Consider the following 13,596-nt stretch of genomic DNA (forward strand, 5'->3'; position numbering starts at 1 on the left):
GGGACACAAGCACAGTTCTGCGTGTCCCCCACGTCCCGCCCGTGTCCTGTGCATCCGTGTCCCCGCACACAGTTGACACGCAGGTGGCGTTAGCAGCTGGTGCTTTATTCTCCTCAGTAGCACCATGGGCAGAGGCATCCGGTCCTTGTCCCCACCCACGTCCCCTCTGAATCCCTGTCCTTATCGGTGTCCATGTCCTCGTTCCCGGCCTGCTCCCTCACGGCCTCTTCATGGTGCTCTCGATGAACGACTCCAGCACAAAGATGGTCTCATCCACCTGGTTCTCACTGGCATCGATCCTAGGGGACACACATCGATTGGTAGCCCCCACGGGTGGTCCCCAACACCCATCTCCATCCCTGGTTCCGTCCCCCTCACTTGTTGACGTTGCGTTTTAGGGTCTCGAGCTGCTGCCGCTCGGGACCTGTGATCATCTCCTCGACCTCGTGCAGCTGCGCCGCCTCGGCGCCCGTGGCCTGCATGGAGGCCAGGATGGCCTCCACACGCTGGGACTTCTCTAGGAGCCTCCTAGGAGGGAATGTGGACGTGGCAGTGGTGGCTCTGGACCCACCATAATGGGCCACCCCCAGCCACAGCGCTCACTTGTTCTCCCGCATCTCGTGCTGCCGTCGCTCCATCAGGTTAGCCACGCTCTGGGGAAGAAACGGGTGAGTACCCCGTACGGGTGTGTTGGGGAGCACTGAGGAGCTCCATGGGGGGACGTGGGCACAGTCACTGCCACCCCTGTGGCACCACAAGGGAGGGGGCTGTGAGACCTGGACCCCGGAGTAGGAAGGAGCTCTGGAGGGACAGAACCAGATGAGCCCCCGGCCCAGGTGTACTGGGGGGCACTGAGGGACCCTACACTCCCAAAAACCCAACAGGGGAACACACGGAAGAGCGTGCCACTGCCATCCCTGTGGCACCAGGAAGGAGGGGGCCGTGACACCCGGACGTGGCGCTTCCGGGACCGGAGCCCTCAAGAGTTCCCCGGAGCGGGCGCTGGTGGCAGGGCCTGGATTCCCAGGGAACCACTGCACGGATAGAGCAGGATCGGTGATATTTGGGGCCCAGAAGGTCCTCGGGATTCACCTTGTAGCATCTGTGAAGCAGCATCCGAGCAGCAGCCATCACGTTCACCGTGTACAGGTAGAAGGTGCGGGATGGAGCGTGGTCTGGAGTCTTGGGAATCTCCTGTGGAAGGGCAGAGGGGCAGACGTGGTGGGAACCGAGTGGGGGTATCCCCTTCCCCAGAGGTGTCCCTGTGTCACCTTCCCTGTAGGATTCCCCCTTCCCAAAGGGTTCCCTGTGCCCAGATTCCAGGTGGGATCACTTGGAAGTGCCCGGACGTGCCCGTCACCTGGACAGCTGTTCCGCCCAGGGAATCTCTGGGATCCCAGAGCTCCCTCACCTGTGGGGACACAGAGTTCTCCAGGACCCTGGAGATCCCTCACCTGCAAGGACACCAGGTTCTCTGAGAGCATCCTGTAGAGCATGTCCTTGGCTTCCTTGGCTGGGATCATGGCAAAATCTTCCACCTGCTTCTGCTCCAGGTGCTTCTTGCGCAGGAGCAGGCGGAATATCCTGGCACAGCGGGAGCCAAACCTGTGCAGGAGGAGTGGGATGAGGGAGGGACGTTGGAAGGGGCTGGGAGGAGCCCGGCAGGCTCCGGGTCTCCGTGTCACCTCTCCTCCACGATGGACTCCAGCGTGGCCGTGGCCAGGGACACCAGGGCCTTGTGCAGGTCTGTAGGGGCTGAGGTCAAGGACAATTCTGGAGCTCAGGAACGTTTCTGGCCTGGGAATGCCAAGTTCCCCCCAAAGGATACTGACGGTGTAGGTGCCCCCGCCGCTGTCCCCCGACTTCCCCACGAACTCCAGCTGCGGGGAGAGACAACAGGGAAAAGTTCAGGACGTCCCCCGAAGGAAGGAAAATACAGATTTTTTTTCCTTACAATCTGTAGTGAGAAGAGTAAGAAGATTTTAGGGAACAAAGATCTGGGACTTTAGCAGCCTAAAAACATGGACTAGGTCTTAGTGACCCTTCCAGGGGCTTTTGAACATCCTGAATATCTCTTAAATACCTTCAGTGTCAGAATTTTAGGCTGACTTTGAATGAAATCATTTTCAGTATTTTTTAAATAACTTTGGTATATTTTAATATCTACAATATATTTTACATATCTCTCCAGTATCATCGATATTTGTTAAATAAGTTACATATCTGTTAAATAACTCAAGTATTCTTAAATAACCTCAGCATCTGTTAAATATCTTCAGTGCCTGTAAAATAACTTTAATACGTGATAAACAATGTCAATATCCGTTCCATGTCTTTGATACCTGTTCAATAACTTAAAAAATCTTCAGTATCTGTTAAAAACCTTCCTTAACTCTCAGCAAATCCTGCTTTACCCTCAGACAGATAGAGAAACAACCAAGGAATGACGGAATCAACGGAGGCTGGAAGAGCCCTGGGGTCCCCCCAGCCCTCTGTCCAGCGTCCCCAGCCTCACCGGATCGTCAGCCAGGAGCGCCAGGTACTGGTCCAGCACCTGCTTCCCAATGTTGTACCCCGCAGGAAGAGACCGGAATATCTACGGTGGAAAAAACCAGAGAACATGGAGGAATTCCGAGGGATGCCAGCTTCCCAGAGGCTTCCGAGGACGCACCTCGTTGGAGGAGAGCGGCTGCGTGTGGGATGCACCCGAGGCTGTGGTCACCTCGCTCATGCGCAGCATCGTCCGCACCACCTCGCTGCTGGTCTGCATTGGGAAAACCGGGAATTAGAGTGGGAAAAGCTCAGCTCCAGGCCGGGAACGGAGGTGGGAACCACAGACCTGGTCCATGCGGCTGGCCACAGCGCTGACCAGAGCCTGGTCACGGAAGTGCTGATGAAAGCGCTCCAGGTTGACTTGCCAGTAAATGCCATCGTCTGGGGGAGTCTGGGGGGACCGAGGACAAAAAGTGAGGGGAAAGGGGGCAGGAAAACGGAGGGAAATGGGGCAGAAAACTTAAGGAAAAGGAGACATGAAACTGAGGGATGGGAGCCAGAAAAATGAGGAAAAACAGCCACAAAAAATGAGGAAAAGGGGACCACCTTGTTTGCCCAGAACACGTTTGGGAATTTGGATCCCACCCTTCCCATGTCCCGATTCCCAGGCCAGAGTACCGAGGGCACCATCACTCCAGCATTCCCAGTACCTCTGAGGTTCCTCCCTCCTGCTTCTGCCTTTTGGCCTTGTGCTCCCCCTCCTCTTCCTCGTCACACGAGTGTCTCCGCTTCCCTTTCCCTGTCAGCCCAAGACATCATTTCCCATCAAACCCATCGCTGTGGCCTCAACAGACGGCTGAGTGCTTCCTGAGGCCCCCCAAGCGCCAGGATCCCCGGGGCTCTCACCGACAAGGCTGAGCCGAGGCACGACGTACATGTCCTTCTCGGCAATGGCCAGGGCAGGTGCAGGGGGTGGCGGCACCTTGGCGCCCCGGGGGATTTCCGGGACCATCGGGCACCTCTGGATGAAGTGGGTATCTGCCAGGCGCACAAACGTGCTGGACACTTCCGAGTAATCCATGGTTTTCCCATCTAGGTGGGAGGAGAGACACGGCGGATGGAGCTGGGATGTTCCCGAGGCTCCGGAGAATGTGGTCGTGCCGTGCTCGCTGCCACGACCGTGAGCACCCCACAGACCCTTTGGGACCACATTCACAAACCCAATCCCAAACCCCTATTTCTTAAGAAGCTTCCCACCCTCTGTGGTCTCCATCAGCCTGTCCGAGACCGGATCCTGGATGTTCCTGAGGCTCAGGAGTACACAATGACACCGTGGCCACCCACCACAGCCTACGGTGCCTCTGGTCCCATTCACCAACTAAACCCGCTCCCAGATCCCATTTTTTTGAGGGAGGAGCTTCCTTCCCACCTTCCATGGTTTCAGTGAGGCGATCGGCGACCCTGGCAACGGCGCAACTCATGGAAAGGTGCCCGTGGAGCAGAAGCTCCTCCACCAGCAGCTCCCCCGGGTCCCCGTAGAGCGTCTTGGCTGTGTAGATGTAGCGGGGGTAGCGCAGGATCCGCAGGATCCGCTCGCTCCGCGCCTCATATTCCACGGACCCCCGGGGCTGCACCTCATACCGCACTAGGTTGTGCTGGATTAGGACACAAAGGGCCTTTTTCACCTGTGGGAGGGAGTAGGAGGGTCGGACTCTGCCTTGTACGGGGGGTAATGGCCCCGTCCCAGTCTTCCTGGGTGCTCCCTCCCTGCCCAGACCCCAGTTTCCCTATGGAGAATCAGAATTTCCCTGCTCCTTCCAAGATTAGTTTTTCAGAGAAATACAAGCCACCTGCTCCATTAAAATCTTCCTCCCAGATTTATTAAAAATTCCTTGTCCTTTTCCAGGTTTTCCTCCAAATCTCCCTTCCTGGACCCCTCCCATCCCGTACCTGGTCCGGGAGCAGCCCCGTGTCCCCCGCCAGGAGCCGCAGCGGCCGCGGTCCCGTCCGGAGCAGGGAGTTCCCGACTTTCTCCACGATCTCCCCGAAGTGCTCCTGCAGCAGGAGGGAGCAGAGCCGTAGCTCCGCCTGCGTCATCCCGGCGGCTCCGGAATCCCAGGAATGGAGCGGGCGGAAAGAACAGCCGGGGGACAGAGAGGGGACAGATGCTGACCCTGTCCCAGGGGTCCCGTATCCCTTCCCGGGGGAGGATCAGCCCTGTCACAGGGGTCCCCGTTTTCCTCCAGGTGAGATTTCCCCCCGCTCTCAGCACCGGCTCCGGCCCAGCCCGCCACCGCCGCCGTGACGCGGTTCGTGCCCGCTTCCTGTGGCGCCACTTCCGCTGCCGCCACCCGGGTCCCCACTGGGAGGCTTCCACCAGGGGGAGCGCCGGCCGCTCCCCGCCCCGCGGAGCCGCTCTGTCCGCTCACCCGCGCTGGCTGGCCTAGGCGCGGAGCAGACGAGCTCGCCGGAAGCGCGGGGCCTCTCTGGGCCGCGCTCGCTGCCCCGGGAGGAGTGACGGCAACGGCGGCGGTGGGGGAAGATGGCGGAGGCGGCGGCGGCGGTGCCGCAGCACCGGTTTTTTTGCCACAGCTGCAAGGGCGAGGTCAGCCCCAAGCTGCCGGTGAGCCCCGGGCAGGGCGGGTCGGAGAGGGGGAGCCCCGAGCTGCCGGTGAGCCCCGGGCGGGGAGGGCCGGGGCGGGGAGCCCCGAGCTGCCGGTGAGCCCCGGGCGGGGGTAGGGGCAGGGGTGATCCCCCAATCCCTCCCTGAGTCCCGAATGAAGGGGCGACCTCCGGCCCCCGAAGTTGTTGCCATATGGAACAGGTGATAACCCCCCCCCCCCCCCCATCCCAGTTCTGAGACGGGAAAGGGACTGGGGGAAGCTCCTGCTCCTCATGGAAGGAGATAATCCCATTCCCATCCCGCTCCATGAGCGGCCCTTGCAGCGTCTGCTCCTCCGACAGGGTGGGAGTTGTCCATCTGCGCCTAAGTTATCTCAGTTCCTATTCCTTGGAACTGGGAGCATCCCAAATTTTTCTTTATTCCATGTCCATTCCACGCTGAAGGATCCGTTTTTTGCCTCCAGCATTCCCAATCCCACTTTTTAAGAAGGAAGCATTGTCCAATTCTCGCTCCAACCCCTCCATCCCCAAAACCTGGGTTTTCCTGGTGCCTCCATCACCTTCCTTGTTTATCCTGGGAGGAAAACTCCAGCCCTGCTCCCCGGGGAACACCAGGGAAGCACCTGAGATTTCATTTCCTGGGATTCTCCGCTGGCTCTTGCTCCAGTTCCCATTTCAGGAACCCCCCAGACTCCTGGCAGTGGAGGGACATGACCCTGTGGCTCTGCCCAGGGATCCCACTGGGAGCTGCTCCCCATGGATTTGTGCTTGGAGAATCCGAACCCAAAACACCTTTTTGGCCCAAAATTTCCTGGTTTGGGTCATTGAGGGGGATTAGGGATAAGGGCATGGAAAGTGAGGCATTCCCAAGCAGAACTTCTCCTGCACCTCCCAACACCCAAGGTGGAGATGTTGGGTCAGAGAATCCCAATCCCCTGGAAAGTCATCTGGAGACTTTCTGAGGAGACTTTATGCCTCTTCCCCATCCACATGGTATAAAGGAGGGTCTTTCCACGGGAAAATCCCTGTGGATTGAGAAGTGGAGCCTCGGCGGTGCCAGAGAGATTTTTTTTTTTTTTTCCTTGCTTTCCACGTGAGGAATGTGGGGATGACAGGAGGGATATGGAATTGCACAAGGTATCAACCCAATGCTAGGGTGAAGAAGCCGAGTTATCCTGACTGTAGACAAGGGAAAAGGGGAAATTCAGACTGGAATTAGAGCCGTGGAGGAGATGCTGGATGGAGCAAGAGCCGAGGAGAACTTCTCCACGGTCCCATTTGTCCCACACACCTTTCTTTGGGATTCCATTTGCATCTTTCCATCATTTTTGGGTGGGGATCACCTGGAAAACCACCTAATCCAACTTTTCTGCCCAGATTTGGGATCAAGTCCAGGCTGGACGTGGATGTGCTGCACAGTTCCAGCTGCCTCAGGAATGATCTGAGCGCAAAGCAAATGCTCCTGGTGGGATTCCAGTTTGTTTTTCTTCTGGGAATCACAGACCGCCAGGCTGGAGGGGGGTCAGAGCCATGGGATGCCACTGGATTCCTTGGAAAATCTGTTTTTCCTTTGTCCTATGGCTGGGCCCTGCTCAGGGAATGAGATCCCTGTGCAGATCCCAGGATGTGAGCACCCAGGAGGCTCCAGGATCATCCCCTGCATCCCTAAATATCCCCAGGAGAGCAGGGAGCTGATTCCAAGGCTCTGCAGGATCCCACACGCCATCTGTTCCCATTTCCCTTCTTCCTCCCTCCAGAGCTATTTCTCCCAAATGTCATTTTTATCTCTCTCCAGCTACTAGGTGGGAAGCTGGGAATTTCCATATGGATTCCAACAGAAAAAATATTCCAAAGCTTATGGGAATGCATCAGCATCCCACCCCCTGCTGGTGATGGTCTGATCCAGGATTTGGACGGAGTTCCCACAAAATCCACACCCAAAGTGTGGGGAACGTTCCACGTGCTGTGGAACAGGATGCAGGATTTTCAGGGATCTGGGAAGCCTGGGGGAAGGAGAGAATGTTCTCATCCAGGGGGATTGGTTCTGGATGGAGATCCCCCAAGAATCGGTGCTCAAAGTGTAGGATTTGGGAAAGCTCTGGCTGTGGGACAGGATCTGGAGAGGGAAGATCCATGAGAGAGGATCTGTGGGGTATTTTTGTTTTTTTCCATGGTTTTCTCCAAATCAAAGCTGATCTGCAGCTCTGGGACAAAACTCTGGGAATGGGGAAAATTTTTCTCCTTGACAAGAGTTTCGTTCCGTGCTTTTGCAGATCCTGCCAGTGGCTCTTTCACTCGCCAGTGCCCAAATTTCATGGGATTTGGGTTTAGCGGTGGTGTTATGAGCTGCTCGGGATCAAGGATCAGGAATCTTCCTGAAGGGGGATCTTTTCCTTAGAGTTCCGAATATTTTGTGGCTAATCCCAGCTCACTTCTGTGTTCCCAGGAATATACCTGCCCCCGCTGTGAGTCCGGCTTCATTGAGGAAGTCACTGATGATTCCAGGTACCAGAGAATCCAGGGATATCCAATATCCAGGCACGTGGAGAGACAATGGATCAAGTAATAAGGAGATTTAGTGTGAAAAATGCTATTTTAGCTCTCTTTTTTCCCCACTTTTTGCTTTGTTTTTACACCTTTTGGGGTTCTTTTTGTACACTTTTTTTTTTTAATGCTCTTTTTTGCTATTTTTTGATGTATTTTCCCCCCTTTTTGTGTTTTTGGGTGGGGTTTTTTTGGGGGGTTTTTGGGGTTTTTTTTGTAAAAGAAAAGCCTTTTTTGGTTTTCTTGATATTTTTACCCTTTTTGGAATTTTTTTACCCTTTTTTATTTTCCTTACCGTTTTTAGCATTTAGGAAAAAAACCCCTTTTTATTATTTTTGGTCTTTGCCCATTTTTTGGGGTTTTTTTTGCCCTTTTTGGTCTTTTTTTTTTTTTTTTTTTTTTTTACACCCCTTTTGGGGGGGATTTCAGGAAACAAAGGGGGGGATTTGGGAAGCATGGGGGGATTTTGGGAATGGGCCCTGCCCTCACTCTCCTCTTTTTCCCAGTTTTTTTGGTGGCAACGCCCTGGACGACAGCCCCTCCTCGCAGTTTGCAGAGGTGAGTTTTCCTGCTTTTCCCAGTTTCCTTGAGGCCTCTTCCCCAGCAGCTCCTTTTCCTGAGAGATTTTGGAGACTGAAAATCAGCATTGGGACCCACCAGGGCTGGGCATGCCAGGAAAAGGAGGATTCAGGGAGGAGCCTTACCCCAGCACTGGCAGACCCTGGGATTTGTGTGGGGGTGCTCAGCCAGGTGAGGGGGTATTCACTGTCTCGCCCTGCCCCCAGATTTTCCAGAATCCATCAATTGTAAATTCCAGATTCGTAGGAAATCCACTCAATCCTGGGCCGGAAATGGGGTCACCAAGCAGCCGGAATTCCGGTCTGGATCCTTCCTATTTGCTTCCATGCTCCAAGCATCCAGCTGGGTTCCTCCCCCTCCTCATCTGCATCCATTTGTCTCCTGACCCAAATTATGGCTTGGATATCACTTCGTATCCCAGAGATTCCCGAGTTTCAGGGGGATCCTGAGCCCGTCTTCCCACCCGTGGAGCTTTGTGCTCCGTAAGTTAAACTGGATTTGGGGATGAATAATAACTGGAAGTTCTCCCCAGGGTGTGGTTGCAGGCAAAGCTGCCGTCAGAGCAGCAGGAGAACGGGAATGTTTATACATTGGTTTTTATTCCTTAATCCAAATGGATTTGTGGGAGAGGGTCTCTGCAGGGTCTCCAGGCTCTGGCTCTGAATTTCTGGGGGTTTTCCTGCACTCCTGGAGTGGTGTAGCAAGGAGATCCATGGATCACCGCCTGCTTGCCCTCAGAGAGGCTGCGGGAGAGGAATTGGGTAAATCAGGGAGCAAGTCGGATTTAGCAGCATCCAGCAGGATCTGCTGCAGGGGCAGGGAGTGGCATTACCCACGTGGACAGTTCCCACAGAACAGCAGTATGAGGGGCACAGGGTTGGATGACACCTTGAGATGTTCCTGGGGACACCCCAGGCATACGGATACCCTCCTTCCATCCTTTCACATCGATGTCCTCGCCATTGCTGTAAGGCCCCTGAGTGATCCCATGGATTTGGGAGTGCCTAGAATTATTCCGCCTCAAATTCCAGCCCTTGGAGAGAGGGAGAGACCAACCCCACAGCTTCCAGATTTATTGGGATCCATGTGGAGCGGGGATTTGCAGCGGGGGTGTTGCAGCAGCTCTGGATCCACTTGGGCTGTGATTAAGCCTTTTTGCCAGACTTTTTTTCCCCGGGATCCATGACAGCTCTGGGAATGTGCTCCGGTGAAGCGGACTTCGCTGCCCCCGCCTTCCCCCTGAGATGAGCACGGAGCTGAGTGGGTATCACGTCTCCCGTCTTCCCGCTCTCCGCAGCTTTGGGACCACTTGGACCACACAATGTTCTTCCCGGATTTCCGGCCGTTCCTGAGCAGCAGCTCCCTGGATCCGGAGAGCCGGGACACGGAGAGGGGCCCCCCGGCCGAGCTCTGGGGGCCCAGCCGCCCCCCACGGCTGCCGATGCCTCGGAGGTACCGATCCCGTGGCAGCTCCCGCCCGGATCGCTCACCCGCCATCGAGGGGTGAGTGTCTTCTCCGGGGAAAACAGGAGATTTGGGGAGAAACCTGGGAAAATGGGATCCTGGCACTTCCTGTCAGCCCCCTTAGCACAATTCTGAGTCGTTGTCCCTGTCCTGCTGCCTGGAGCACAGGGCATTCTCAGCACTCGCATCCTGGGAGGAGCTCCCATCCCCAATTCCTTTGTGCTCTCCCTCCCTTTTGGGGCTTTATCCAGGAAATTTCCAACTGTGAGCCCTGTATCCATGGGAACCGGATTCCCTGTTTTACTGCTTATTCCTTCTGCCACAATTTATTTGTTTATTTAGCTTGTTCTTTCCATGATTTTCCCTGATTTTCCCTGTCCCAGTACCGACTCTTCCATTGGAACTCGAGGCATTCCCGCTTCTCTCACCCTGGAATGAGCTCACATCCCTAATTACTTCTGCACTCTCTCCGTTTTGGACCTTTATCCAGGGATTTTCACAGTCATGAGCCATGCAGCCAGGCATCCATAGAGCAGGAATTCCTGGTTTTCCTGCCCATCCTTTCTTCCACCATTTATTTACTTACTTAACTTGTTCCTTCGTGTTTTTTCCTCCCCATGCCTCCTTTTTTAGGATAATCCAGCAGATCTTTGCTGGGTTTTTTGCCAACTCAGCTGTTCCCGGCTCCCAACATCCCTTTTCCTGGTGAGTAAAAACCTTCATTAGCCCAGATCCCACCAGTAACTACCAGTAACCCAGCACCTAGGGGCTGGTTTGGGACTGGGGGGCATTCCTGGACCGTCCCATTGGCAGGAGCGGGATGCTGCACTCCAATCCTGGGGATTATGCGTGGGGACAGAGCGGCCTTGACGCTATCGTCACCCAGGTGAGGGGCACCTGTGCTGGGGGCAGATCCAGTGCCAGATCCCTTCTCCTGAGCACGGAATTTGTCCCTCTCCACAGCTCCTGGGACAGCTGGAAAACACGGGGCCGCCGCCGGCAGACAAGGAGAAGATCTCATCGCTCCCAACGGTGCCGGTGACACAGGAACAAGTCGGTGGGTGACTCCAATGGCACTTGGATCCTGGTGTTTGACATCCTGAGCTCCCCATTCCCGCTTTGTTGCCCCTGAAATTGGGCTGGAAACTCTCAGCTCCCAGGCTTTGCTGCTGCTGTCTGATGTTCGGTTCTCCCAGGAATCTTGGAGCTCCACTGTTTCCCAGAGTGTTTGGGGAGTCCTGGAGTGTCCCGTTCTGACTCTTCCCACCCCCATGATGGTTCTCCCATCCCAAATCCCTGTTTGTGCTCTCGACTTGTCCCTTCTTCCCTTTCAAACTGGCTCTCAACATATTCTGCTCTGGAAATGTCATGGAAAACTGCCAGCAGGGGCCTGGGAGTGTCTCAGAACAACCCTGGCTTTGCAATTAAAAATCCCGTGAATTTTTCACCACAAGGATCCCTCCCCCTCCCAGCTGCTCTGTTACCAGAACCCTATCCCCTCCATTATGGTTAAACCAGACAGTTCTACCCAGGATATTTTTATCCCGTGGTTTTATGCACCACTCTGTCCTCCTCTTCTCTGGGAAGCCAAGGACTAACTGGAATTCCGTGTGTCTGAGCCCACGGAGCCCGAGCAGGCCAGGAATCGTGAAATCTTGGAATATGGAAATCAGAAGGGACCCCCGGGATCGCCGAGGGAGCTCAGCTCCTGGCAGTGTCTGTGTCAGCATCACAAGCTGAGGAACAGCAGGAGAGGGAGTGGGATTTCAGCCACCTCCCATGGCTGGTGACACCTGGCATTGGGATCATCAACCCATATTCCAGGCCAGAAAGTTGTGACAGGAATCCAAACATCCTTACTTTGATTTTGGGGTTTTTTTGGGGTTTTTTTTTCAGTTGATGGTGATGTATAGAGAACACCAGGAATTCTTTACATCCCTGGGGGTTGTGTGTGGATGGAGGGATCCCAGCTGGTGGAGCTCAGAGCTCATGTTCCCAGCAGGAATTCTTTGTTCCCTGGATGCTCCATCCTCTGTGGGTTATGTCCTAGCCTGCAAATCCTGACGCTCATGTTCCTAGTGGGATTTCATTGATCCCTGGATGCTCCATCCCCAGAGGATTTTGTGTGGATGGATGGATCCTGGCTTGTTTCTAGCAGGAATTCCTTGATCCCTGGATGTTCCACATGGTGCACAAATGATCTGTAAATCCCAGAGCTCCTGTTGCTGTTGTGGGATCTCTTTGGTCCCTGGGCACCCCATTCCCAGTAGACCCTATGCAAATGAGTCCCAAATACCAAAGCCTTTATTCCTGTCCCCCTGACCTGCGGTTCCCTGTTTTCTGCAGACACAGGGCTGGAGTGCCCGGTGTGCAAGGAGGATTACGCCGTGGCGGAGCAGGTCCGGCAGCTCCCCTGCAATCACGTCTTCCACAGCAGCTGCATCGTGCCCTGGCTGGAGCTGGTAAGATCCCAGAAAACCCAGGTATCCCACGGGATAATCCCCCAGGATAACGGCTCTGTGTTCCCCGCAGCACGATACGTGTCCTGTCTGCAGGAAGAGCCTAAAGGGGGAAGATTCCACCCGACAAATGCCGAGTCCTGATGCTTCCGACAGCCCGGTGCAGGAGCGATGGACTTTCTGACCCTTCTGGAAGGTTCTGGAGCGTTCCAGAGGGTTCCGGAGGCCGGAGCATCCCCGCTCGAGGTGTACATTGTCTGAGAATTCCAACAAACCCCCCCGAGTAGCAGGAATTAGGGGGCCCACCCTGTGGGATTATGGCACCAAGCGCTCTTCTCCTGGGAATTTATCCTTACGCTCCATGGAATTGCCTCGTTAGTCCTAAATTGGGAATTTAGGGAGTGATTTGATTTCATTTTATATCAGAAAAAGTTTTTTTCCAGTGGGGCTCAGTCTGGAGAGGGGTTCCAAGTCCCTCACAGCCTTCCCTGAAAAAAAGGTTGGGATAAAAAGGGGATCTGTGGGATCTTCCTGCACTCCAGGAGATTGGAATTGTATCCACGAGGGATTTTATTGCCCCATTTTGGATGGAATACTTGGGGTCTATAAAATCATGGCAGGTGGAAGAAGGAAGGTTCTGGAGCCCTTCCTGAGGGGGGTTGGACCCTCAGGAGTCCCTGGGGCCCTGGAAAGGCTCTGGGGATGCTGTGGTATCAGGAATGCACCGAGCAGGATTTTGTCTCATCCTGGACTATTTTTGGGGTTGATTCAGGTTTTTCTGACCCTTTCCCACATGCCTGCTGCCCCAGGTGTGTCCAAACCTCCCTCCACCCCCACGAGTCATTCCAGGCGGGAATTACGGACCACATTGCTTATCCCTTGGGAATCCCCCCACCGCCCCCCATAACTTAAGGAAACTCTTTATTTTTGCTGATTCTCTGGTTATTTTGAGAATTTTTTCCCATTTCTGTGACATTTATCCAGGTCTGAATCCTGGGAGTTATCATCATAGTCGTGGTATCCACTGACTGCCCAGGGGGGACATTGTGACCCCCATCCCTGGTGGGGGGGGACATTCCCAAACCCCTTGGGCTCAGTGGCTCCATATCCACAAGGATTTAATTCCTGATTTTCTTTGCTCTTCCGTCCAATAAAGGCCTTTCTCAAGGAATTCCCCTTCCCAAGTCATCCTTGGAGCTGGGAAAGGGAGGCAGGAGCTGGGGCTCTCCTGGGTGGGGGGCAGAAATGAGCTCGGCAAAAGCTTTTGGGGAGGGAAAACCCCGATTTGCAGGATTTGTCTCCTAGGGAGGATATCCAAACACCTCCCACTCTGTTGGGACACATTGTCCCTGTCCCCCCTCCCTGCTCTGCTGGAAGCCATTCTGGACACAGGGACACCCCATCCCACCCGGAGCTGGGACAGGACTGTAGATCC

At 54.9% G+C, this 13,596-nt stretch overlaps 2 protein-coding genes across 9 annotated transcripts; one reads left to right on the forward strand and one right to left on the reverse strand.

Annotated features, from left to right (window-relative positions):
- Window positions 1-84: 84 nt before the first annotated feature.
- Window positions 85-4,820, reverse strand: POLR3C (RNA polymerase III subunit C). 3 transcript variants are annotated; one of them, XM_068995141.1, is made up of 14 exons: window positions 4,444-4,820; window positions 3,923-4,178; window positions 3,400-3,585; window positions 3,204-3,292; window positions 2,840-2,944; window positions 2,672-2,764; window positions 2,516-2,596; window positions 1,829-1,880; window positions 1,686-1,746; window positions 1,455-1,605; window positions 1,093-1,194; window positions 604-653; window positions 379-528; window positions 85-299 (listed from the first exon to the last, which is right to left on the reverse strand). In XM_068995141.1, the coding sequence occupies exons 1-14, from the start codon at window positions 4,588-4,590 to the stop codon at window positions 218-220; spliced, it is 1,605 nt and encodes a 534-aa protein (XP_068851242.1). In that variant the 5' UTR covers window positions 4,591-4,820; the 3' UTR covers window positions 85-217. The 3 variants fall into 3 exon arrangements, with proteins under 3 accessions (XP_068851242.1, XP_068851243.1, XP_068851241.1); XM_068995142.1 differs by having other exon boundaries at window positions 1,455-1,584; window positions 1,686-1,755; XM_068995140.1 differs by having other exon boundaries at window positions 1,686-1,755.
- Window positions 4,821-4,975: 155 nt separating this feature from the next.
- Window positions 4,976-13,332, forward strand: RNF115 (ring finger protein 115). Of its 6 annotated transcripts, none has more exons than XM_068995148.1 (9): window positions 4,976-5,116; window positions 7,562-7,677; window positions 8,166-8,217; window positions 9,536-9,741; window positions 10,336-10,407; window positions 10,516-10,588; window positions 10,666-10,759; window positions 12,049-12,164; window positions 12,258-13,332. In XM_068995148.1, the coding sequence occupies exons 1-9, from the start codon at window positions 5,036-5,038 to the stop codon at window positions 12,303-12,305; spliced, it is 858 nt and encodes a 285-aa protein (XP_068851249.1). In that variant the 5' UTR covers window positions 4,976-5,035; the 3' UTR covers window positions 12,306-13,332. The 6 variants fall into 6 exon arrangements, with proteins under 6 accessions (XP_068851249.1, XP_068851246.1, XP_068851244.1 ...); XM_068995145.1 differs by having other exon boundaries at window positions 4,979-5,098; window positions 12,235-13,332; XM_068995143.1 differs by having other exon boundaries at window positions 4,980-5,116; window positions 12,235-13,332.
- The last annotated feature ends 264 nt before the right edge of the window (window positions 13,333-13,596 follow it).

Source organism: Aphelocoma coerulescens, chromosome 25 (genome assembly GCF_041296385.1).
Source record: "Aphelocoma coerulescens isolate FSJ_1873_10779 chromosome 25, UR_Acoe_1.0, whole genome shotgun sequence".
NCBI classification, from domain to species: Eukaryota; Metazoa; Chordata; class Aves; order Passeriformes; family Corvidae; genus Aphelocoma; species Aphelocoma coerulescens.